General features: G+C 44.6%; 1 protein-coding gene across 3 annotated transcripts in view; it reads left to right on the top strand.

Moving 5' to 3' along the window:
- Positions 1-24,696, top strand: part of LOC126203811 (TWiK family of potassium channels protein 18) — a 1,380,696-nt gene that overhangs the window by 967,314 nt on the left and 388,686 nt on the right. For all 3 annotated transcript variants that reach the window (XM_049938180.1, XM_049938179.1, XM_049938178.1), the window contains one exon: positions 1,931-2,248. In XM_049938180.1, coding sequence (XP_049794137.1) covers positions 1,931-2,248 — 318 coding nt within the window. The remainder of the gene's footprint in view (positions 1-1,930; positions 2,249-24,696) is intronic.

Below are 24,696 nucleotides of genomic sequence, written 5' to 3' on the forward strand. Positions count from 1 at the left end.
ATTACTACAGGCAATACGCACAGAAGTTCGCCGGAACTTACTTCGACGGATGGACCTCCTACAGCGTGTGGAATACCTCAACCTTCAATTGGCGACTAAGATGATCCACATGGCCCAGGTCCTACCGATATCGACAGCGATGGCCCACAGACTGCAAGCAGCGTTTGGATATTACCTTACCGCCGGACACCTATTCAAAGTCCGCTACGAAACACTCACCCTCCCTCCGCTTGATGGCGGACTGGGACTTATAAATGTACGAGCGAGAGCTACAGCGTTATACTTGTGCACAATGATGAAAATGTGGACCCACAAAGATGCTTCCCTTACGGGACGTCTGTGAGAGGAATTGCTGCCGGCGTCTCTTCTGCCACCTGTCACGGTTGCGCACACTACACCCTCACTCCCGCACCTCTCGGCATTTATTCTTGAGTATAGTTACGAGCACCCAGACCTTCCCAACACTCGCACTCCCAAGGCGAGAGACGTTTACAGACTGCTGCTAAGGTCCATCCCTCGCAATGTGATTGAGAGGAAGAGCCCTACGACCCTATGGCCTGCAGTGTGGAGAGCGGTCCAGGAGTCGTTCCTCCCCACGCGAGTACGAGCCGTGTGGTACCAGGTGGTGAACGGGAAGGTTGTAACACGACAAAGGCTGCACGCTATTGGGATGACGGATTCCCCTCTTTGCCAACGTTGCCACCTCGTGGATACTGACGAACACCGTTTAACATGTGGATCGGCGTTAGAGGTATGGCTGCTAGTGCAGAAGATCCTCGCCTGATACCTACGTATCGCGCCTCGCACAATTGAGCCACGGCTCCTCCTTTGTCCAGAGGATACTTATTTCCCACCTACGAAGACTCACGCTCTCACATGGTTTAAAGGCATGTCCATATACTACCTCTTTCGAGATGATGAGAAGATGGTCCTTTATTATTGGCAATTTCTCCAGGACAGTCATAGCACACTTGAGTGTACACCTCGATACCGACAAGTATTTGCGAACTATTTGCGCAGTGTCTTCGACAACCGCCCTCACAGTTGCGGAGTACCGGGCAGAGGATGACTGCTGTCATGGAGCTCCACACGATGCGAAATGTTGTATCAATTTGGAACATGGAATCTGTACGCCGATGGGCCATGCACATGGAATGGCGTGCGGGATTTGGTTACATTTTTCTTTCTTTATTATCTATCATCACACAATTAGTTTCAAATTCTATTTCATAGTTCAGAAGGAACTCTTGTTCTGTTGTTGCTACAGGTGTACATTCTAATTTTGTTTGTCGTAACTGAAAGACGCCTTTTTCCATCTATAAAAAAAAGGTTGGCAGAGGAAATAAAAATAAAAAAAAATAAAATAAAAGGAAGAAAAGATGGATCGAGCGAAAAAAAATAAAAAAATAAAAAAAGGAAAATAAAAAGTTGGTAGAGCACTTGCCCGCGAAAGGCAAAGGTCCCGAGTTCGAGTCTCGGCCGGTCCGGCACACAGTTTTAATCTGCCAGGAAGTTTCATATCAGTGCACACTCCACTGTAGAGTGAAAATCTCATTCTGAAAACAACATGTTTAGGAATCGAGTGAAAAGTATTTTTTGAGGTCTCAGTACAAATACTCTCATTACAATAACCTTATTCGGTCTGTTACTACCGTGCAATGACATAGAACCTTAATACATTAATAAAATTGATGAAGATGAGAGGTGACATGCAAAAGAGGGCATGGAACCTCTCAATTTTATTATTAAATTTTTTATAAGAACACGACCATTTCTAATCGAAGTCATATTAGGAGGCACCTGTTTCGTTATATACCTTAACAGATGCGACCATTGACCTGCCCGCTGACACGATCAGCTTCAGGGCCAGATGCCAAGTGAGAGAGTTGCCTGCGGAGACGTGTGAGCCGGCGACGGCGGTTTGTTGCAGGCCTGGTGGTGGGCTACACGATCGCGGGCGCGTTCATGTTCATGGCGATCGAGGGCTCGGAGCCGGGCTGGCCGGCGCACGAGGCGGAGCGCATGCGCAGCGAGACGGCGGCGCGCCTGTGGCGGCTCACCGAGCAGCTGAACCCCATCCCGGGGCGCGCGCGCTGGGCCGAGGCGGTGGCGCCCGAGCTGGCGCGCTACCAGCGAGACGTGGTGCGCCTCGTGCGCGACGGCTTCGACGGCAGCAGCGCGCGCCCGCGCTCACAGTGGACCTTCTCGGGCGCCTTCCTCTACTCGCTCACCGTCATCACCACCATCGGTGAGTCGGCCGCTCTCTCGTCACGCGCTGGCGCGCTGCCAACATCTACATTTGCTCTTCTGATGATATCCCTACTCTTAGAACGGATATCGCCCCCTTTGTTTGAACAAAACGTTAGTTACTACTGGTCCGAACACGGGGCTCACAGCCCGAACCACACGCCACTGTTAAGCACTAATGAAGGACTGGGTCCCTTACTTCGAATCCACGTAATTCATTAAGCTCAATCCAACACATTTATTTCAAATAACATAAATGAAGTTATAATTGAATCTGTCTGACATTAAGCAGGAATAGAAAAACAATTTCAATATCTGCTGATTTAGTGCGTGAAGCGCGAGTTAAGCCAATAACCAGATAAACTAAACAATTCGCCTTAATTCAGAGGAAAGAGAAAAACAAAATTGAATCAATACACCCCACTGACAAATATCCAAAAAACCTTACAATACTACTCAAAAAATTACACTGAAGTGGGGAACAGTCATTCACCCGACAGAACACTTCAAAATGAGTTCAATAACATAGCTGCGTGCCCCAGAAAACAGAAAGACATTCAGTACACTTCATTTGACGAATAACAAATACTCACTAACATTACGCCACTCCTGTTTGAACTGCAGTGTCCCAAAGAAACAGGCGCTTATTCTGAAAGAACAATTTTTTTATATGTTTAAATTACAGCATTAAGGGATTCCAAAAGATTTCCAATCGAACCCCTCCCCCCTTTCAGTTGAGGCACAAATCTTTCCCCATTCTAGGCGGAGGCTGAGCCGGAAACACAGAATGCCACAAAAACAAAGTTTTGCTGTGAAACCTTACAGGACACCCAGAAGCAGTAACAGACAAGGGGTCGGCACCCACAAGTAACACAGGCTAAGAGTCAGGCCGGGAGCACATCCTACGAGAACTTGTTCACACTATGCTCACCACAAACTGTAGACATTCCGGCCGAACATCCGCTTGCGATGGCTGCCAGAAGGACGAAGCAACCAACAGGCCCACGCCATGCTTCTCACACAGGCACCTCAATTTATACAAACATCTAGGCCAACACCAACTCCGGGCTCCTCTCTCACTGCGAGGCTTGGCATAGTTTACATGAAATGCCTTCCAGGCAACCAGTAACCGCCGCAGGAGTTTCACGATTAGCAAACAGCCCCAGCGTAACAGACATCACACATGTGCTTACGCCCGAGCCACAACTCCGCCAGTCTCACCGGCCGTCCCAAAACCGACTGCCTCTCGCCGTCCCGCGCGCCCCAGCCAAAAACCCAAAGATGCTCATGCCCGGAGACGCGCCAAAGATAACAAGCCGATCGCTGATGATCGACCAGCGATCTGGCTCAACTGCATAACTTCAGCTTGAGGAAGAGTTTGCTACACAGATCGATATTGCGTCTACCCTTTTGGTGGAAGATGTATCACCCTCATTACCGTTACAGTCGTCGCAGCTAAATGAGTAGACTACTGGGACAACAAAACATCAAACCCATATTCACCAAGGACCCACGGTCCAAATCGTTATCGAGTTCCTTTTTTATTTTTTAGACGTTCTTTCCTAGTTGACCCACCAGGGTAGCAGAGAGCGCTAATGCTCTGCTTCCTGGACTCGGGTAGGCGCGCCGGTCACAGATCGAATCCGCCCGGCGTATTAACGACCACGGCCGGTGTCCCGGCTAGCCTGGGTGTGGTTTTTATGCGATTTTCCACATCCTACTAGGTGAATACCGGGCTGGTCCCCACGTCCCGCCTCAGTTACACGACTCGCAGACATTTGAAACACATTCACACTACTTCACAACTTACACTAGGCGCAGATAGCTGGGGTACACTACTTCCATCCCAGGGGGTATGGGGTGGCGGCAGGAAGGGCATCCGGCCACCCCTTAAAATTCACCATGCCAAATCCGTACGTAACCCTGCCGAGCCCGCGCACAATGCGGGATAAAGGTGGTAGAAAAAAAAAAAGACGTTCTCTCCTAGTTCTCTTGGTTTATGAACAGGACTATGGCGCCAAAGTGGAGCGCAATAGAGAAATGCAGAACGAAGCACGGAACACCGTCTTGCTACGATACGTACAAAGGGTGACTGAAAGACTGGGCAAAATTCTTCGACGGGCACGTGTTAAGTTGCTTCTTCGTAGCAACAACAAAATAAAGGACCTTATGAGCTCGGCGAAAGGTACAATTGACAAGTTTCATACCGCCGGAGTTTACGAAATTGCGTGCGAATGTGGACTGGTGTATGTAGGAGAAACTGGGCGTCCAATAAGCATAAGGTTATCTGAACACGAGAGATATATCCGTCTCAAACAATACAACAAATCAGCGGTGGCGGAGCACCAGGAACAGTGCAGGATGAAGATCGAATTTCGAGAGGCCCGCATACTGGCGAAGCAGCCATCTAACTTGAGGATGAAGATTAGAGAGGCTATAGAAATAGCCAAGCGACCCGACATCATGAATAGGGGAAGCGTCTTGGCTGCCAGCAGTGACAGCTCTGCGGTAGGACAGCTCCCGCAAAGCAACAGGCGCGCGATAGGCCACAGCGGCTGAGGGTACACAGAGCTCCCTAGTCGATACTGGGTACTTAGTAAACAACGCTACGCTGCACTAGCCGCTCATTTTCCTGTTCGCCGATTTCCACCAAAGGCGAGCAATAAAGGAAACTCCAATCGAAAACGCCTATATCCGCCTATGGCAACACGTAATGCAAACCCAGTAAAAACACACAATACCATTCCTCGTCACCCTCATATCCAATAACAGCACTCCTCCGTAGCATATGAGTAATCAAACTAGCACCCATTCAGCAGTTAGCAATGCACCCCGAGGAAGGCGTCTTACAATAGTCGGCGAAACGTCGGAATTTTATAGTTGACAATGCCGTCCCAAACCCAGAAGAGATTTATCGACAGGACACCGTCACACGACAATAGCCTGTCACACGACAGTGGATATATTAAAATGCATCCATGTGTCTGCTAACCGTACAGTGATGAATAGATCAATATGCTTTCGGTACTTGGTGCTCGCTACCCTCAAACGCACTATCCCAGTAAGAATGTTTCTCGTCGCCTGGAGCAACACCTGTAGCAAAAGGTAATCTTGGTCCACAAGTAATGGACAGATGTCGTCCAAGGGCAAGATGTACTCCACAGACAGAGGAGTGATTTCAGAAACCGTTCACCAATCACTCGGCGAAGTAGCCATGATACTATAAGGCACTTCCAGATATCTCAAAGACTCGTTGTTGAAGTGATGCGCGATGAAAAACTGCATCCATGTATTTACACTCAGCTACAGCACTGTTACAACGTTACCAGAGGCTCGTTTTTTTTTTTTTAAATCTTACTTCCACAAGACCTATTGGCAGGTCTAGGCTACGCTACATACACTTTCCCCTTGAACTGGGTTGAGGAATCGTATGCTGATTGCCAAGTGCGGCACTTGGCTTTCTATAGATGGTGATTAAGCTGCCACTACCAATAGGTTTTATGCAACCTACATCACCCAACAGACTTCCATATTTTGGTACGAAATTTAATTTGATTAAATTTTGTACTGGGACGCGTTTTCACTGGAGGCCACAGTTTTCGTGTTATTTATGAAAAACGAGTTTGAAGGTCACTTCTGTTCAATTTTCTAGAATAATTTTGGAGCTACAGCCTCTAATGAAAATGTACCGCAGTAAAAAATTTAACTGCACTAAATTTCCTACAAACAAGGTCCTGACCATTTTTTTCTGTAGGACGAATAGCTTCTGTGTACAAGCAAAAGAATATGAAAATCTTGTGGGTAGTGTCTGTAAGCATTTCCCGTTGCATAAGATCCATGGGGGCAGCTGAATCAGTCTATAATCATACATCCAACTAGCACAAATATTTATCGTTGCTGACGTTGTAAGTACTATGATCAAGTCCAGTGCAATATATTCAACACCTCAAAAATGCAAATAATATTTCTTTTTGAAAATTAATAACTGTAAATGGATTGTTACTGAATGTAGATAAAACACAGTTCCCTCGTAAGTTCTGACAATTTCAGCAGAAATAATGCATGAGGGTAAATTAAGAAATGAAACAATATAATCCAAATTCTTGGGTCTTTATAGTGATAAGAACTTGAATTGACACGAAACAAATCTTAAATGTCTTAGCTCTCAAACTTTTTCATTTCTTATATCATCAGGTTCTCATTTTTAAGACACTAATAATGTCTTATGGTAGCATGTTCAGGGAAAACCGGTCATTCAGGATAAAGCTCTTGGTTGCACAGAAGCAAATAGTAAGGAGAATTTGTTGTGACCATTCTAGAGCCTCTTGCAGACAGCTCTTTAGACATTGGCCTCACAGTTCATTTACTCACGAATTAAGTTTTTGTCAACAATCAGACACGGTCTGTAAACAACAGTAACATTCACAATTATAATACTACAAGGATAAATGATTTACACTGTCACCCAGCCTTAGTGAGGTGCCAATTATCAAACGATATAAAGAATTTAAGCGATGATAAAATTAATTTCTAACAAAAACTGAAATCATATCTCCGTAGAAGAATTTCTGATATGTATTAGTATGACTTTGTGTGTGTGTGTGTGTGTGTGTTTAAGAGAGGAATGGAGAGAGTTACTGAACATGGTAAACTTTAAATTACCGTATTCGTTTGAGGAAAAGCTTAGAAATTATGTTTTCCGCTGAAAAAATGTAGTGTAATTGTAAAACAGATTTAGATTTCATATTGTAGAGGCTGGTTGCAGTTGTGGTTCACGAAACATGCTAATAACTAACTAACTAACTTCTGACTGCGGTTACACAAAGATTAAACACTGTGAATAAAGCTTTAATTCTTTCATTCAGCTACAAGAAATAAGGCTTGAAACAAGCACGAAAAGTAGTTAAAGTACGTAGCCTAGTTGATGTACAAGAGAGTAGAAGGCACATATATTGTAAGCAGTGGACTGCATACGACACTGGCTTGTTGTCGCTGTGCGGGCAGCTTTTATCTCACTCTGGCAACACGTGACCACGCCACGTGACCTGTCGTGACGTGACATCATGTGACGTAGGGGAGAGGCCCATTTCCCCGGCCTGTTGCAGTTTCGTCGCTGCTTGCTGTACATATGTGGCGCCGTTGATCGTTGGACCGAGTAGATGGTCTCTCTCCTCTCTCTCTCTCTCTCTCTCTCTCTCTCTCTCTCTCTCTGTCTCTCTCTCTGCGTAATTATCTAGGGCAGTTACTACTAGGTTTTACGTCGCTATTATTTTGAACAAACTACTCCTACTAGAATTTCTCTAGCATTACCAAGCGACAAAATGTCGCAAAAATGTCTTCTTACTATCGTCTCCACAATAGGTCGGCAACTGAATTACTTTATGGAGCGGCGCCGATTCAGTTACCCAATGGCTTCAACGCCGTAACTAAGAAGTTGGTGACGAGGAGATCACACATCCTCCCGAGTCACCCACCGGTTTCGAGTTCCTACAACTGTCAACCACACATATAAGTGCCCATCCCTGGCAATAGAAGGGCTGCAGTCATCTTAACTGTGAACTACTTCACTTGGCCGACCACCGTAGCTCATGCGTTTAGCAGGAGCCTATAGCACCAAATCGTCTCAACGTAAGACTTGCAGTGTTCATCCCATTTCTCAGAATTAACATGAGCATTGAGCGTGACACTATCGGCAGCAAAGGTGAAACACGACTCTCAATTTCGTGTAAGAAACTGAACCCAACAGAAAACAGAAAAAACTACACTACTAGCCATTAAAATTGCTACACCACCAAGCTGACGTGCTACAGACGCGAAATTTAACCGACGGAAAGAAGATGCTATGATATGCAAATGATTAGCTTTTCAGAGCATTCAAACAAGGCATTTGAGCCTATCGCGATTGCGGTTTATCGTATCGCAACATTGCCGCTCGCGTTGGTCGAGATCCAATGACTGTTAGCAGAATATGGAATTGGTGGTTTCAGGATGGTAATACGGAACGCCGTGCTGGATCCCAACGGCCTCGTATCACTAGCAGTCGAGATGACAGGCATCTTACCCGCATGGCAGTAGCGGATCGTGCAGCCACGTCGCGATCCCTGAGTCAACAGATGGGGACGTTTGCAAGACAACAACCATCTGCACGAACAGTTCGACGACGTTTGCAGCAGCATGGACTGTCAGCTCGGAGGCCATGGCTGCGGATACCCTTGACGCTGCATCACAGACAGGAGCGCCTGCGATGGTGTACTCAACGGCGAACCTGGGTGCACGAATGGCCAAACGTTATTTTTTTCGGATGAATCCAGGTTCTGTTTACAGCATCATGATGGTCGCATCCGTGTTTGGCGACATCGCGGTGAACACACATTGAAAGCATGTATTCGTCATCGTCATACTGGCGTATCACCCGGCGTGATGGTATAGGGTGCTGTTGGTTACACGTCTCGGTCACCTCTTGTTCGCATTGACGGCACTTTGAACAGTGGGCGTTACATTTCAGATGTGTTACGACCCGTGGCTGTACGCTTCATTCGATCCCTGCTGAACCCTAAATTTCAGCAGGATAACGCACGACCGCATGTTGCAGGTCCTGTATGGGCCTTTCTGGATACAGAAAATGTTAGACTGCTGCTCTGGCCAGCACATTCTCCAGATCTCTCACCAACTGAAAGTGCCTGGTCAATGGTGGCCGAGCTATTGGCTCGTCACAATACGCCAGTCACTACTCTTGATCAACTATGGTATCGTGTTGAAGCTGCATGGGAAGCTGTACCTGTACACGCCATCCAAGCTCTGTTTGACTCAATGCCCAGGCGTATCAAGGCCGTTATTACGGCCAGAGATGGTTGTTCTGGGTACTGATTTCTTAGGATCTATGCACCCAAATTGTGTGACAATGTAGTCACATGTCAGTTCTAGTATAATATATTTGTCCAATGAATACCCGTTTATCATTTGCTTTTCTTTTTGGTGTCGCAATTTAAAGGCCAGTAGTGTATTAGTTACGCACTTCTCACATAGCATTTATCCCTAGGTTTTTACCATGTGATTGGTTAAAAATATGGTTTCAGGTGTTTCGTTGAGTTGTTTCCTATTTATGCAAAATTTTCGGCGACCGACCAAGTCGTTGTCTTCAGGTGCTGCGCGTTGTATTACACACTATATATCGTCGCCAGGACTGCTTGACCTATCTTTGGTCTCCTTGTCAATCTTCTAGCAGTTAGGTGTATTTTGCTTTGATATTCTAGTAAGCACGACTGCCATTTAGAAACAACACCCAACACATTACATGCTTGTCAGGCTCTTCCCTGTTTCACGTGAAAGACATTTAGTGCGCGTATCGATGCACATCGCAGCAAACGATGCGGAGAGGATAAGGAGCGAGAAAAGTCATATGGACATACTTCCATTCCAAAGGAGGTATACCCACGTGATGGTGGAGGTAAGAAGAATTTGACAGTACGGGCTTCAGTACCCACACTAGTGGGTATGTTCTGTGCTAGTGTTCTATATCCACACTCAAGAGGGCAGTGTGCTGGAGCACTATCACGAAGTAACTGCATCACACTTTGTACCACGGAAGGCACAACCTCCAACAGAGGAGCCGGAAGGACACATATATTCCTGGCCAGTGAAACGTTATTGAAAGATGACTATTTTTCGTGTTAATTTATCCGTTTTCAGAGGCTAAAAGCAGATAAACATGTTATTTCTATGAATGAATGGTTAACTTCTAAGTTTTCTCCTTTTATTACACTGAACAGCCAAAATATTATGACCACTGCTCACCGGGACGATCGACGCCGAACGGTGGCTCTGCGGGCACGTGTCGCGGTAGGGAAAGTATGTAAGCAGAGAAGAGACGGATGGATGATCACCTTAGCGAATCACCCTGCTAATGGGGAAATCAACTGAGAAAACTTCTTTGACAAAGGGCAGATTATTATTATGCAGAGCTTGTGAGCGAGTATCTCGACGGCGAAGCTGAGAGAGTCTTCACGTGACAATGCAAAGTGAATCTAAGGAAAGAGGTAGGACAGTGAAACTACCATCAGGGGCTAAGTAGTTGGACGCCCACGTCTCTTCACAGAACTTGGGGTTCCGAAGCTTGTCTGCTCTGTGGCTATCTGTGGCATCCCTGCCGAAACAGCAATAGGCCGGTGCCCGCACGAGTGTTTCGGAGCACTCCGTTCATCGCACATTGTTGAACTGGAGCTCAGCAGCAGACCCCTACGTCTCACATCCAACGACGTGGTCGATTACGATTGCAGTGGTCACGGGACCATCGGGATTAGGCCGTCGATCAATGGAAGCGTGTCGCTCTCCGGGTGAAAGACAGTTTTGTTATACTAAGTCGATGGTGAGCTCCGAAAACGCCTTCATCGAGGCGAACGGCGGTTCGAAACGTGTAGCGCACCACGAACGCAGCCTGGTGGGAGCTGTATTATGCTATGGGAGAGATTCAGCTGCGACTGCTTGGGACCTATGACAGTAATCGAAGACACGATTCCATCTGCGAACCACGTGCATCCCTTCATACTTGATACCTTCCCCGACGTCCGCAGCTTTTGGTCGTGCGGTAGCGTTCTCGCTTCCCACGCCCGGGGTCCCGGGTTCGATACCCGGCGGGGTCAGGGATTTCCTCTGCCTCGTGATGACTGGGTGTTGTGTGATGTCCTTAGGTTAGTTAGGTTTAAGTAGTTCTAAGTTCTAGATGTTAAGTCCCATAGTGCTCAGAGCCATTTTTGAACCTTTCCCGACGGCGATGTCATCTTTCATCTTTATAATTGTCCGTGTCTCGGAAGCCAGAATCGCGCTGCAGTGATTTTAAAAGCTTGACAGTGAAATCCCGTTGACTTCTTGTCCACCAAATTCGCCTGATGTGAATCCGATGGAACCCTTCTGCGTCGTTATCTGCAACCATCACCATTTACACAAATCAGCGGCTCTTTATTTATGTGAATTCGTGACTTGTGCGAAGTCATCTGATGTCACGTGCCTCTACAAGCCTACCAAAAAATTGAAAAAACGATGCTGTATTTCCATCTAAAAATGGACCAAAAAGCTATTAAGCAGATGGTCATATTGTTTTGGGTCTTCAGTGTATATCACAAGTTTGTTGTGGCTTCTCGAGTTTTTCGTCTTCTAAAGCAAATGGAGCACTGTTATTCAATGATGACAGTCAGAAAGTACCAAATACACTCCTGGAAATGGAAAAAAGAACACATTGACACCGATGTGTCAGACCCACCATACTTGCTCCGGACACTGCGAGAGGGCTGTACAAGCAATGATCACACGCACGGCACAGCGGACACACCACGAACCGCGGTGTTGGCCGTCGAATGGCGCTAGCTGCGCAGCATTTGTGCACCGCCGCCGTCAGTGTCAGCCAGTTTGCCATGGCATACGGAGCTCCATCGCAGTCTTTAACACTGGTAGCATGCCGCGACAGCGTGGACGTGAACCGTATGTGCAGTTGACGGACTTTGAGCGAGGGCGTATAGTGGGCATGCGGGAGGCCGGGTGGACGTACCGCCGAATTGCTCAACACGTGGGGCGTGAGGTCTCCACAGTACATCGATGTTGTCGCCAGTGGTCGGCGGAAGGTGCACGTGCCCGTCGACCTGGGACCGGACCGCAGCGACGCACGGATGCATGCCAAGACCGTAGGATCCTACGCAGTGCCGTAGGGGACCGCACCGCCACTTCCCAGCAAATTAGGGACACTGTTGCTCCTGGGGTATCGGCGAGGACCATTCGCAACCGTCTCCATGAAGCTGGGCTACGGTCCCGCACACCGTTAGGCCGTCTTCCGCTCACGCCCCAACATCGTGCAGCCCGCCTCCAGTGGTGTCGCGACAGGCGTGAATGGAGGGACGAATGGAGACGTGTCGTCTTCAGCGATGAGAGTCGCTTCTGCCTTGGTGCCAATGATGGTCGTATGCGTGTTTGGCGCCGTGCAGGTGAGCGCCACAATCAGGACTGCATACGACCGAGGCACACAGGGCCAACACCCAGCATCATGGTGTGGGGAGCGATCTCCTACACTGGCCGTACACCACTGGTGATCGTCGAGGGGACACTGAATAGTGCACGGTACATCCAAACCGTCATCGAACCCATCGTTCTACCATTCCTAGACCGGCAAGGGAACTTGCTGTTCCAACAGGACAATGCACGTCCGCATGTATCCCGTGCCACCCAACGTGCTCTAGAAAGTGTAAGTCAACTACCCTGGCCAGCAAGATCTCCGGATCTGTCCCCCATTGAGCATGTGTGGGACTGGATGAAGCGTCGTCTCACGCGGTCTGCACGTCCAGCACGAACGCTGGTCCAACTGAGGCGCCAGGTGGAAATGGCATGGCAAGCCGTTCCACAGGACTACATGCAGCATCTCTACGATCGTCTCCATGGGAGAATAGCAGCCTGCATTGCTGCGAAAGGTGGATATACACTGTACTAGTGCCGACATTGTGCATGCTCTGTTGCCTGTGTCTATGTGCCTGTGGTTCTGTCAGTGTAATCATGTGATGTATCTGACCCCAGGAATGTGTCAATAAAGTTTCCCCTTCCTGGGACAATGAATTCACGGTGTTCTTATTTCAATTTCCAGGAGTGTAGACCACATGGTGCACATTGCATGTACATTGCATGTACACGCATACCATCAAACTAGCCGTGCCAAGTGCTAATAGGTACATTATTGTCTCAGCAGTGCCGTGTGTTTCTTGCTCGTTTCTGTCATTTATAGTTATTCCAATCTTTTATAATAACGTATTATACCAAATCAATGCAAATTTTACAAATAAAGATTACTCGTTCTCTCAAAAACTTTCAAAAACGAAAAATCTTAGCACTGCTGCTATGGGTAATGCATATTACGTTTTTTTTTACCCAGTTATTAGTAAGAAAACCTTTTAGAGAGCGACCAAAAAAGTTCCTTAAAATACCGTTTTTCAGAACTAATATACCGGTATCAGCTTTAACCTGTCGGTTTTTCCCATCCCTATTTTTCCACAGCCCACACGTTGCTGTTTTTAACAATAACATCCCTCGTAAACGTAGCCTCATATACCGGGTATAAGTTAGATGGATGACAAAACCCTGCGCCGTAGTGGCCGTGATGCGAAGAAAGGGCAAAACCGTCGCTGCGAAGGTAACACTGTAGTTAATTTGGCGTGGGAGCGTTCGTTATAAACGTGCATATAGTGGCACCTGTCATGGAGACAACCTGGCTGATGCTTGGAACCTTAGGGATCGCATCCTGCTGTTTGTTCCCATTTAGCATAACCAACTTGTGAGCTTTTAAGGCGAAGTTCGTAAGTGAAAAATCTTCAGGCTCTCCGCCTACGAAATAATTCCGGGATGATACTTAAATATTGAAACGGACGATTTCCAGGCCACATCTTTGTCCTCTCGTGGATTAATAAAGGGCAAAGGCTACCGTAAATCTGACAGGAAATGTATACATTTCCACCTCAGTTATTAGCATTCATTAGCGAATGTTTCAGAATTACTACACAAAGTTTTCTTTGTGCTATTTCTACCACACCTACGTCCTTAGCACTGTTGGTATTTGAGCCTTATTTTCATCCCTCATACCTAGTACAGAAAAATGCTCTTCGTTGATATCGTTCCTCAGATCGCTAATTTCTCACACTGCCCCATTCACAGAGGTCCTTTTGGCAACTGCTAAGACATTCTGTGCAGATTATCAGCTATAAAAATAGTCGTTGCGTCTCCTAAGTCTTCGCAGGTTACCGTTTCTGCTGATTAATGGATTCTCCTGAGAATGGTATGACTCATTAATTAGGCGCCACACCTGCGACCTACAGTCTTAGGCAGTTTGCGCTGATATAATTACGTCAGCATCTGCACCCTCATTTGTCAGTGTCAGATAAATCGAGAACACAGTCGCAGCAATTCCTCAGTTTTATGTTTGTTGCTACAGGAATCTATGAAAGATTCAAGTGCAGTGTCCGTTGTATTAAGTAGATCTCATTAAAGCCTAACAAAGACATTGATGACGAACAGTTAGCCTGTAGTGGTGACATAGGAACAGTTAGCTACACCTTTTGCTCCAAATTGAAAAGATGTTTTAGGTGGAAGTCACTGATACTGAGAGTATTTTCATCAAGAGAGCTATTATATACTAAAGTTCGTATCCGTATACTCATGAAATTTAATGATAAAGTTTAAGTCTCACAACATCTTTTGCGTGAGTAGTAGTCATATTGCACAATTGGTTCATCCAACAGCACGGATAAGTAAATACAGTTTATATCATTATAACCTTTTGCTAAGGAAAATAGCAAATCTTTCTTTTTTTTTTAATCTAACTTGTCTTCAGGAAGTAACACAGTTCGTTAGAACTGCTGCTTATCTTAGCTTCTCTCCGTTGTTGTGAGGGTGGTTACTGCTGATCTTGTTTCGCCTCAATGCCATTTTGTAATTGAAATATTTATCCATTTATAGACAAAAAGATAGTACCCTAAGTAATGAAATAATGCATACAAGACATTAAATTCATTTTCACTATGTTAAAAGATGCCATAAAATACACTGATCTTGACACAATGCCCGCCAAATTCCACTCAGATTAACTGCAAAATCTTCACACAAAGACTAATCCGCGTGATCACTGCCACGTCACAATAAATAATTTGACAAAAAATACATTTACTGTACTTCATTTCATTTGGTAATTTATATTTTACAATATGCTATTCACCTTGCATAATGGTACTAATTGAAACAAATGCTCTGTTATTAGTGCAGTTTCGATTGTGTACAATTTTAAATTAAACGTTGATCTTTAAACAGTGATTTCACGTAACCCTGTAATTACACCTTAATTACTGATTTTATCACTGACACATATTCAGTGTCTGTATTTGTTCTAGATATGCAAATTGTTTGAGGTGAACTGCTATCATAGTCCTATCCCAGAAAAGTTGATAAGACGGAAATACTTGAGTGTTACAAGAAAATTTCATTTGTATCATAAAGAATGAATCTTGGGTTGAAAGATACATTTGCACAACTCTAAATTGAATGTAAATTTCACAGTCGCATGGTAGTTACTCAAAATTTGCGAGAAAAATGCTCGACTGTAGAATCGAATATGTTTATTAACCCTGTCAGTATTTGGTTTCCCATTCTGCCATGTTACAACTTTGTGGCAATTTTTATCGGATTTAGTTCTTCCTGAAGTCATGGAAAAGTGCTCTTCCAAGGAAGCTCTGCATGGAAACGGTATTTACGGTATTTGTCGATAAAAAAAGTTGAGAGGGACGTTGCGAACTGAAGACAACCAAGCTTACCTCCTCATTGTCATACTGTTGGCCTTTTTACTTCGGTAAACCGTCATTGAGAATGACTAATTAAGTTTTCCGCTTTCATATATACATCAGATATCTTGTCATATTTCGAGGACCCTACACTCAATTGTTCCTTGTTCGACAGTAGCTCACCGTTAAAGTCTTCTAGTTCTTTTTAATCTGCATGACACTGAATCTATGAATTATAATTCAGATTCTGAATTAAATTTATGCCTTTTTGAGTGGTAACAGAACTGAAGATTTCCATAGTTATTAATCCTGTGAACCAGTTTTGGAAAACCTTACAGAAAGGAGAAAAAATGGGGGTGGTACCACTTAGTAGTAGCCAGAGTATGCTGCAGGTACAAATCGTGCTACAACTAAATCGATGTAACAGAATTACCTTCATGCTACATTAAAAATTTATTTAAGTGTAAGGAAATACCAATTATTTGTATTTCTTCACTTATTGTAGTACTCGAAATGTTACTGTGATTTGCTCTAAGTATTTTGACGAAACGTAAGTAACTAGACATGTTCCACTATGTTATGATTTACGGTGAACAACTAATGTTAATAAGTTTCAGACTTAAGACGTCTTCGCAGACTAATGGTGGGTGCCTAACTGGGTATCGAAACTGGGACCTTGCCTTATGGATGGAGTTGCCCTGCCAACTGAACTATCAATGTACGACTCACGACTCGTTATGACTGCTTCAATTATGTCAGAACCTCTTCTACTGAGTTACAAACCTCATAGAAATTCTCCTGCATATCTTGTGGGAGTAGTACTTTTGTAAGAAAGGACACTGCTGGGAAATGGACTAGCCACAGACTATGGCATTTAATCCAGAACGACGTTTGTTTCTGGAGCGGAGAGTGGTCATCTGAAACTTTCTCGCAGATTAAAACCTTGGGCCGGAGCCGTAGTTACACCTGAGATGTTCGCCTTTCGCGGGTAGGTACCTCACGGGCTGAGTTACGTAAGCACGTCTCAGGACATGCCTCACATGAACGAGTACGTTTCATATTCCGCTCTAGACATACCTAGTGTACGAAAAATCCAAGTTGACATGAAGTTTGTAGTTATTTACAGAAACTCTGATTTGAATTGCAGGTCTCATCCATAAAGTAGGGTTTGATGTGTCGTGAAATAACAACAATGTTAAAAATTTGGACGGTAGGAGACGAGTTACTGGCGGAATTAAAGCTGTGAGGACGGGGCGTGTGTCGTGCTTGGGTAGCTGAGTCGGTAGAGCTCTTGCCCGCGAAAGGCAAAGGTCCCGAGTTCAAGTCTCTGTCCGGCACACACTTTTAATCTGCCAGGAAGTTTCATATCAGCGCACACTCCGCCATAGAGTGAAAATTTCATTCTTCAACAACAATGTTTTTTGTAGAAACTAATGCTATGAGCCACTGCCTTTGTTAACAGTCGGTGAAGTGGTCTCTCTAACCGCATATATCAAGTTCAGTGCATCAGTGCGAGGCCTGCTGTTACTTTATGAGCTGGATATTCCCATATTGTTGTGAACAGCTTACTCACTGGCTCTTTCCGGCATATTTCAGGTGTGAGACCCTAGTCTCGTGTTATGGAGTGCGGTCGCTCAAAATCCCCGTCTGGTTACCCATATTTAGATTTTCCGTGGTTTCCATAAATAATTCAAGGTAAATACCGGGTCGGTCCTTTTCAAAACAACACGGCTTGTGCTCCGTCTTTATTGACATCACCGTGGACAGGTTGTTAAATTAAGCTCTCCCTTCCTTCCCTCTATGAAAGGAACTGTGTGTGTCTGATTCCATGAGTTTTCTCCAAACTGAAATGCGAAACATAATCAAACTCGTATATGGGCAGTTCTACTTCATTTCGGACAGCAGGAAACCTTGCTTTTTTGTGGGGCTCCGTTTACTGTCTAAAGTAGACGGTAAGTTCGTATCTTTTCCAAACTCGCAGATGTAATATACAAGTGATTCCCGGTTTCTTTAAGGGTCAAAGCTACCGTAATTAAATAAAATAACGAGATTCTGAAACTCGTAGCTCAGAAATTATTCAAAGTAAAACTCTAAAAAAGAAAAGTAGAGATATTGTACAGTCATAACATGTAAGGTTTCACGACCAGCGTCTTCATTAATTAAAACTTCCGGGCTGAATTGCCGTGGTCCATATATAAAACTGCTTCTGCTTCGTGACGTTTTGTTTGCAGGCAACATCTTCTGAGGTGAGTCGGCGACTGGCTGCTAGGCGCTGGTGGTCCCGCTTATATAGAGCGCTTAGATGGCGCCACCGCTCATCACGTGTTTTCGACTTTAAAACTATCTCTTGCTAGTGCCATCTCTCTCGATTATATGTAATCGATAGTCACTTCGTTGGTACAGAGTCGACTGCCATATCTTGTCCAGTTTTAATCCTTCTTCTTTTTTATTAAAATTATTTTCGTACTTGTAGATCTCTATAGCTTCTCTATACATGCGGGTATAATAATGTGAGAACACAAAAGGAACTGTAGATTGGGACAAATTGACAAATCAGCTGTAGCGGAACACGTTTTCAAAGACGGTGATCACGAAATAAAATTTAGTGAGACAAACGTGATAGCTAGGACCTCACATTATTATATTGATTTGATAAAGCTCCATAGCAGTATAGCAATTGTACCCTAAGTCCTCAACTATTTGCTGCATATTTTCCAATTTCTATCTTCCTCTACAGTTTTTACCCTCTATTGCTGCTCCCTCTAGTACCTTGGACGTTATCCCCAGATGCTGTAACAGAAGTCCTATCATTCTGTTCCTTCTTCTTGTTAGTGTTTTCCATACATTCCGTTCCTCACCGATTCTGCCCAGAACCTCCTCATGTCTTACCTTATCAGTCTATCTTATTTACATTGTAGCACCACATCTCAAAGGTTTCGATTCACTTCTGTTCTGCTTTACTCACAGGCCATGCCTCACTACTATATAATGCTGTGCTTTACATGTACATTCTCCGAAATTTCTTCCTCAAGGTAAAACCCATGTTTAATACTACCTGCCTTTCCTTGGCCAGTGACACCTTTCCGCCAGGTAGCTAAATTCCGTAGCTTCTTCGTGATCCCCAGTTGTGATGTTAAGTTTCTCACTGTTCTCATTTCTGCTACTTCTCATTACTTTCGCCTTTCTCCGATTTACTCAGAGTTCACACTCTGTTACTCATTAGACTGTTCATTCCATTCAACACATCCTGCAACTCTTCCTAACTTTCACTGAGGATAGCAATGCCATCAGCGAATTTTGTCAATGATGTCATTTCATCCTGAATTTTAATCCTATTCTTGAAACTTTCTTCTATTTTTCTCATTCCTTCTTCGATGTATAGGCTGAACAGTTGTGGTGAAGGAGTAGACCCCTGTCTTACATCATTTAATCCGAGTGTTTCGTTCTTGGTCTTCCACTATTATTGTTTCCTCTTGATTCTTGTCCGTTTGTGTATTAACGGCCTAACCCTTCAGATTACCCCTATTCTTCTCACAATTTCGAACATCATGTCCATTTTACATTTTTCGATCGCTTTTACCAGGCCGACAAAACCTATGAACATGTCTTGATTTTTCTTTAGTCATGCTTCCATTATCAACTGCAACGTCAGAACTGCCTAGTGCCTTTACCAGTCCTAAAGCGAAACTGATCATCATCTAGCACATCCTCAATTTCCTTTTCCATTCCTTTGTACACACATCAAAAAAAGTTTTGCATCACCTAGACTTCTAGAGTTCCGGAACCTGTACAGAAAATTGGAATAGAGATCAACATGAACATCATTTCCGTCGTTTTTACTGGTCATGGAAACCACACATTGCATGTTGTACCACCATACAGCGAGACCTTCAGAGGTGGTGGTCCATATAACTATACACACCGGTACCTCCAATACTCAGTAGCACTTCCCTCTTGCATCGATGCATGCCTGTATCCGTCGTGGCATACTATCCACAAGTTCATCAAGGCACTGTTGGTCTTAATTGTCCCACTCCTCAACGGCAATTCGGCTTAGATCCCTCAGAGCGGTTGGTGGATCATGTCGTCCATAAACAGCCCTTTTCAATATATCCCGGACTTGATCGATAGTGTTCATGTTTGGAGAACATGCTGGCCACTCTAGTCGAGTGATGCCAATCCTGAGCGGTCCATTCGGCTTCTTTTTGGGCCCGTCTATACCGCGCTGCATGGTGTCGTGGTTGCAAAGATGGACCTCGCCATGGATGTCGGCAGTGAAGTTCCGTATCATGCAGTCTATTGCGCTCAGTTCGAGCCGTAACATGACGTCCTGTGGCTGCACGAAAAGCATTATTCAACATGGTGGCGTTGGTATCAGGGTTTCTCCGAGGCATAATTCGTAGATAAATAATCCACTGCAGTAGTAGCCCTTGGCCGGTCCGAGCGAGGCATGTCATCGACAGTTCCTGTGTCTCTGTATCTCCTCCATATCCGAACAACATCGTTTTGGTTCACTACGAGGCGCCTGGACACTTTCCTTGTTGAGAGGCCTTCCTAGCACAAAGCAACAATGCGGACGTGATCGGACCGTGGTATTGACCGTCTAGGCATGGCTGAGCTACAGACAATACGAACCGTATACCTCCTTCCTGGTGGAATGACTGGAACTGATCGGCTGTCAGACCCCCTCCGTCTAATAGGCGCTGGTCATGCATGGTTGTTTACATCTATGGGCGGGTTTAGTGACATCTCTGAACAGTCAAAGGGACTGTGTCTGTGATACAATATCCACAGTCAACGTCTATCTTCAGGAGTTGGGGGAACCGGGGTGATGCAAAACTTTTTTTGATGTGTGTATGTTATTCTTGTCAGAAACTCGGACGGCTCAACTGTTAAGCTGATTGTGCGATAATTCTCGCACTTACCGGCTGTTGATATCTTCTGAACTGAGTGGAAATATTTTTCCGTATGTCTGAGGGTATATCGCCGATGTCATACATTCTACATACGAACGTAAGAAGCCTTTTGTTTTCATTTCGCCCAATGATATAGGAATTCCAATGGAATATTATCTATCCCTTCTGCCTTATTTGATCTTAAGTCTTCCAAGCTCTTCTCAATTCTGGTTCTAAAGCTTGATCCCCCACCTCATCCCGGTCGAATCCTGTTTATTCTTCTGCCACGTCAACAGACGTGCCTGTCCTCTCGTAGAGGCTTTCAATGTACTCTTTCTACTTACCCTCTCTCTTCTCTGTATTTAACTGTGGAATTCCCATTGAACTCTCAGTGTTACTGCCTTTGATTTTAATTTCTATAATTTTGACTTTCTTGTATACTGAATCCGTTAATCCGATAATTAATTCTTTTCCGAATTATTCACATTTTTCAGGCAGCCATTTTGTCTTCACTTCCCTGCACTTGCTATTAATTCATTCCTAAATGACAGCCGGCCGCGGTGGTCTCGCGGTTCTAGGCGCGCAGTCCGGAACCGTGCGACTGCTACGGTCGCAGGTTCGAATCCTGCCTCGGGCATGGATGTGTGCGATGTCCTTAGGTTAGTTAGGTTTAAGTAGTTCTAAGTTCTAGGGGACTAATGACCACAACAGTTGAGTCCCATAGCGCTCAGAGCCATTTGAACCATTTTCCTAAATGACAAGTATTACTGTATTGCTGAATGTCCCTAAACATTTCTCTGTTTCCTTCTTTCATCAGTCAACTGAAGTATTTCATCTGCTAACCATGGTCTCTTCGCAGCTCTCCTCCTTCTATCTACGATTTTCTTTCCAATTTCTGTGTTTATCCTCTTTAGAAATGTCCATTCCTGTTCTACTGAAACGCCTACTGAGCTATTTCTTACTTCATTATCTGTAGCGTTAGAGAACTTCAAGTGTATCTCTTCATTCCTTGGTACCTCCATATCCCACTTCTTTGGGTATTGATTCTTCCTGACTAATCGCTTAAACTTCACCCTAATCTTCATCACCACTAAATTGTGACATGAGTGAATATCTGATTCTGCGTGTGCCTGTAAGTGCAAAATCCAATTTTGGAATCTCTGCCTGACCATGATATAATCTAAGTGATGTCTTTCTGTATCTCCCGGCCGTTACCAAGTATACCTCCTCCGCCTTTGATTCTTGAACAGAGTGTTGGCTACTTATTGCAGAGCTTTATTTCTCTTTCCCTCACTCGTTTCTGCTACTAAGCTCACACTATCCCGTAACCCTTTCCTCTACTCCTTCCCCTACACATGGATTCCAGTCCCACATGACTCTTAGATTTTCACCTTTTACGTACCGAATTACACTTTCAGGATCCTCATATACTTTCTATCTCTCTCCATCATCGGCATGCGACATCGGAAAGTATACTTTAACTATTGTTTTCGTTGTTGGTTTGCTGTTGCTTCTGATGAGAACAACCCCCATCACTGAACTGTTCACAGTAACTCACTCCCTACTCTACCTTTCTATTCATAAAGAATCCTACTCCTGTTGTACCATTTTCTGCAGCTGTTGATATTACCCCATACTCTTCTGCTCAGAAATCATTGTCTTCCTTCCACGTCACTTAACTGACACCAACTGTACATAGACTGAGCCTCAACATTTCCCTATTCAGATTTTTTAGCTTCCCTACCACGTTCAAACTTCTGACATTCCACGCCTCGACTCATTGGTTTTTCAATCTTTTTGTCATGGTGACTTCTCCCGTGGCAGTCGCCTGCCGGAGATTCGAATGGGGGTCTCTTACGGAAGTGTTTGCCAATCATGATACTTTCCAGTTACAGTCCACGTGTCCTGTGGATACACGTTATGTAGCTTTAATGCAGTGGTTTCCATTGCCTTCTTGATACTCATGTCGTTGATCATTGCTGATTCTTCCGCCTCAAGGGGCAATCCCACTACAGGTGCAGGGGAGTGCCCTATACCTCCATCTGTTCCTCCGCCCTCTTTGAAAACCCCGTTGGCTGAATGAGAATAACTTCTGTGGCGAAAGTCTTCGGCCGCCATTGTTGATGATTTTTATTCAAAGGTTAAGTGGAGACCGCGTTCGAAGCCTGGACCGAGGACGCTGACATACCCCTAGACCAAGGGTGCCATAATTATTTTCGGATAAATCGGTTAAGTACCTCCTCAGTAGCTATTCGATCCATCCATAAAACGTTCAACATTTTCCTATAGCGTCACATTTCAAATGCCTCTTCCCTCCTTGGTCTGAACTTATCATCCACAATTCACTTTTGAAACACTTCCTAACGCTTAAATTTATATAGGACGTAAAAAAATATATCTTTTCCAGAAGCTCGTTTCTTACCATGGCCACTCTGAATATTACACCCTTTCTACAGCATCCACCACCAGTTATTTTTTGCACAAATGAGAAAATCTTCGACTGGTTGTGGTTAATCGATAGCGGCAGATACTCCTTAAACGTAACCTTCGGCGATATTTTTTGTTCTACTGGTCCTTTCGATAACTTGTGGTGGCCGTTTTTCTTTGGTCACTTCAGGTAGTTGGAGTGTCGGGAGGCGCTGTACAACTACCTGAGAGATTACTGCCGCGGGAGACGTGCCTCTTTAATATGCCCAGGAAAGGAAACAACAAAGATCGTAGCAAAACTGTGGTTCGCGGGGATCAGTGTGTGGTCCACAGTTTTGGAATGTAACATTTGAGCCAGTACTACAGTACCCATTTGGCAGCGTTAACATAAGCGGTGTAGTAGCATTTGGATATGATGTGTTGTTCGTTGTTTGCGGAAGAATTACAGTAGTCAGATATGATGCGACACTCCATTAACTAAAGGATGGAGTCAAAGTGTCAAATTATCACTATAAAAAACCACGGTTTCATCAGTAATGAGTATGTTACGCGGTTAATAGGTATTCAGAAGATTTACTCCATCAACCCATACAATACAAACAGAATTATCCATGCTGGCACTCTCTACGCAAATTTTCTGAGCGTGACGGCTTGACGTTTTTTTAAAATTTGAGACCCAACCCTCACTTGCCGCGAATCCTTCAAGCCCAGAAGAGTGAACAAAAGACTTCGCTTTTTCCTTCATCAAGAAATTACCCACGTGCGGGTTTTATCCTCTAAACTTATTTATCCACGGCAGCAAGCACTCTTCGCTATGGGGAGATCCTTCGTGACGTGACCTCTATCTCCCTGTGCGGGAAATACTTCCAGTGACAAAATATTTGTTTCTTTAAAACATCGATAGTGTAGATGGTAAAATAGCGAACTATTCTTCAACATTTTTTGCAGGAGTTTCGTTCTCCATTGCTATAATTACGAGCTTTGTTTCACTAACAGAAATACATTTCTTCCTTCTAGCGCTCATGGCGTTTCACAGTTCCAAGAAACACGGATTGGCTACAACACACTAGGAAAGCAATCTACAGACGGAATGGGGCAGCGGTCGGAGAACCTAACGACAGGTGGTCTGAGCATGTACCGCGGACTTAAAACAGTAGGGAGTGCGGCAGCCCTGATGTCAGGTTAACAGGTATTGGAGAGATGCCCTTACTACTACAACTTCAGATTACCGAAGAGACCAAAACATATTTACCATTTTTCTCTTTACCGAGCATTTTTCAAGGATTTGCAAAGATTTTCAAATTCTTGAGTTTCAAATTATAGAAGGTCAAATTATTGAGGTTCGACTGCCCTACGCACTAGTAAATAACAAGAAACTTTCGTGATCCTGTTACGAGATTTTCACTTCAGTTGTTGTTGTGGTATTCAGTTCAGAGATGGGTTCGATGCAGCTCCTCGTGCTAATCTATCCTGTGCAAGCTGCTTCATCTCCAACTAACTACTGCAACTTAAATGGCTTGGCTCTGAGCACTACGCGACTTAACTTCTGAGGTCATCAGTCGCCTAGAACGTAGAACTAATTAAACCTAACCAACCTAAGGACATCACACACATCCATGCCCGAGGCACGATTCGAACCTGCGACCGTAGCGTACTGCAACTTACATCCTTCTCAATCAGCTTAGTGTATTCATCGCTTGGTCTCCCACTACGATTTTTATTGTCCACCCTGCCCTCCAATACTAAATTAGTGATCCCTTGATGCCTCAGAACATGTCCTACCAATCTATCCCTTCTTCTGGTGAAGTTTTGCCACAAATTTCTCTTCT

Source organism: Schistocerca nitens, chromosome 9, assembly GCF_023898315.1.
Source record: "Schistocerca nitens isolate TAMUIC-IGC-003100 chromosome 9, iqSchNite1.1, whole genome shotgun sequence".
Classification (NCBI taxonomy): Eukaryota; Metazoa; Arthropoda; class Insecta; order Orthoptera; family Acrididae; genus Schistocerca; species Schistocerca nitens.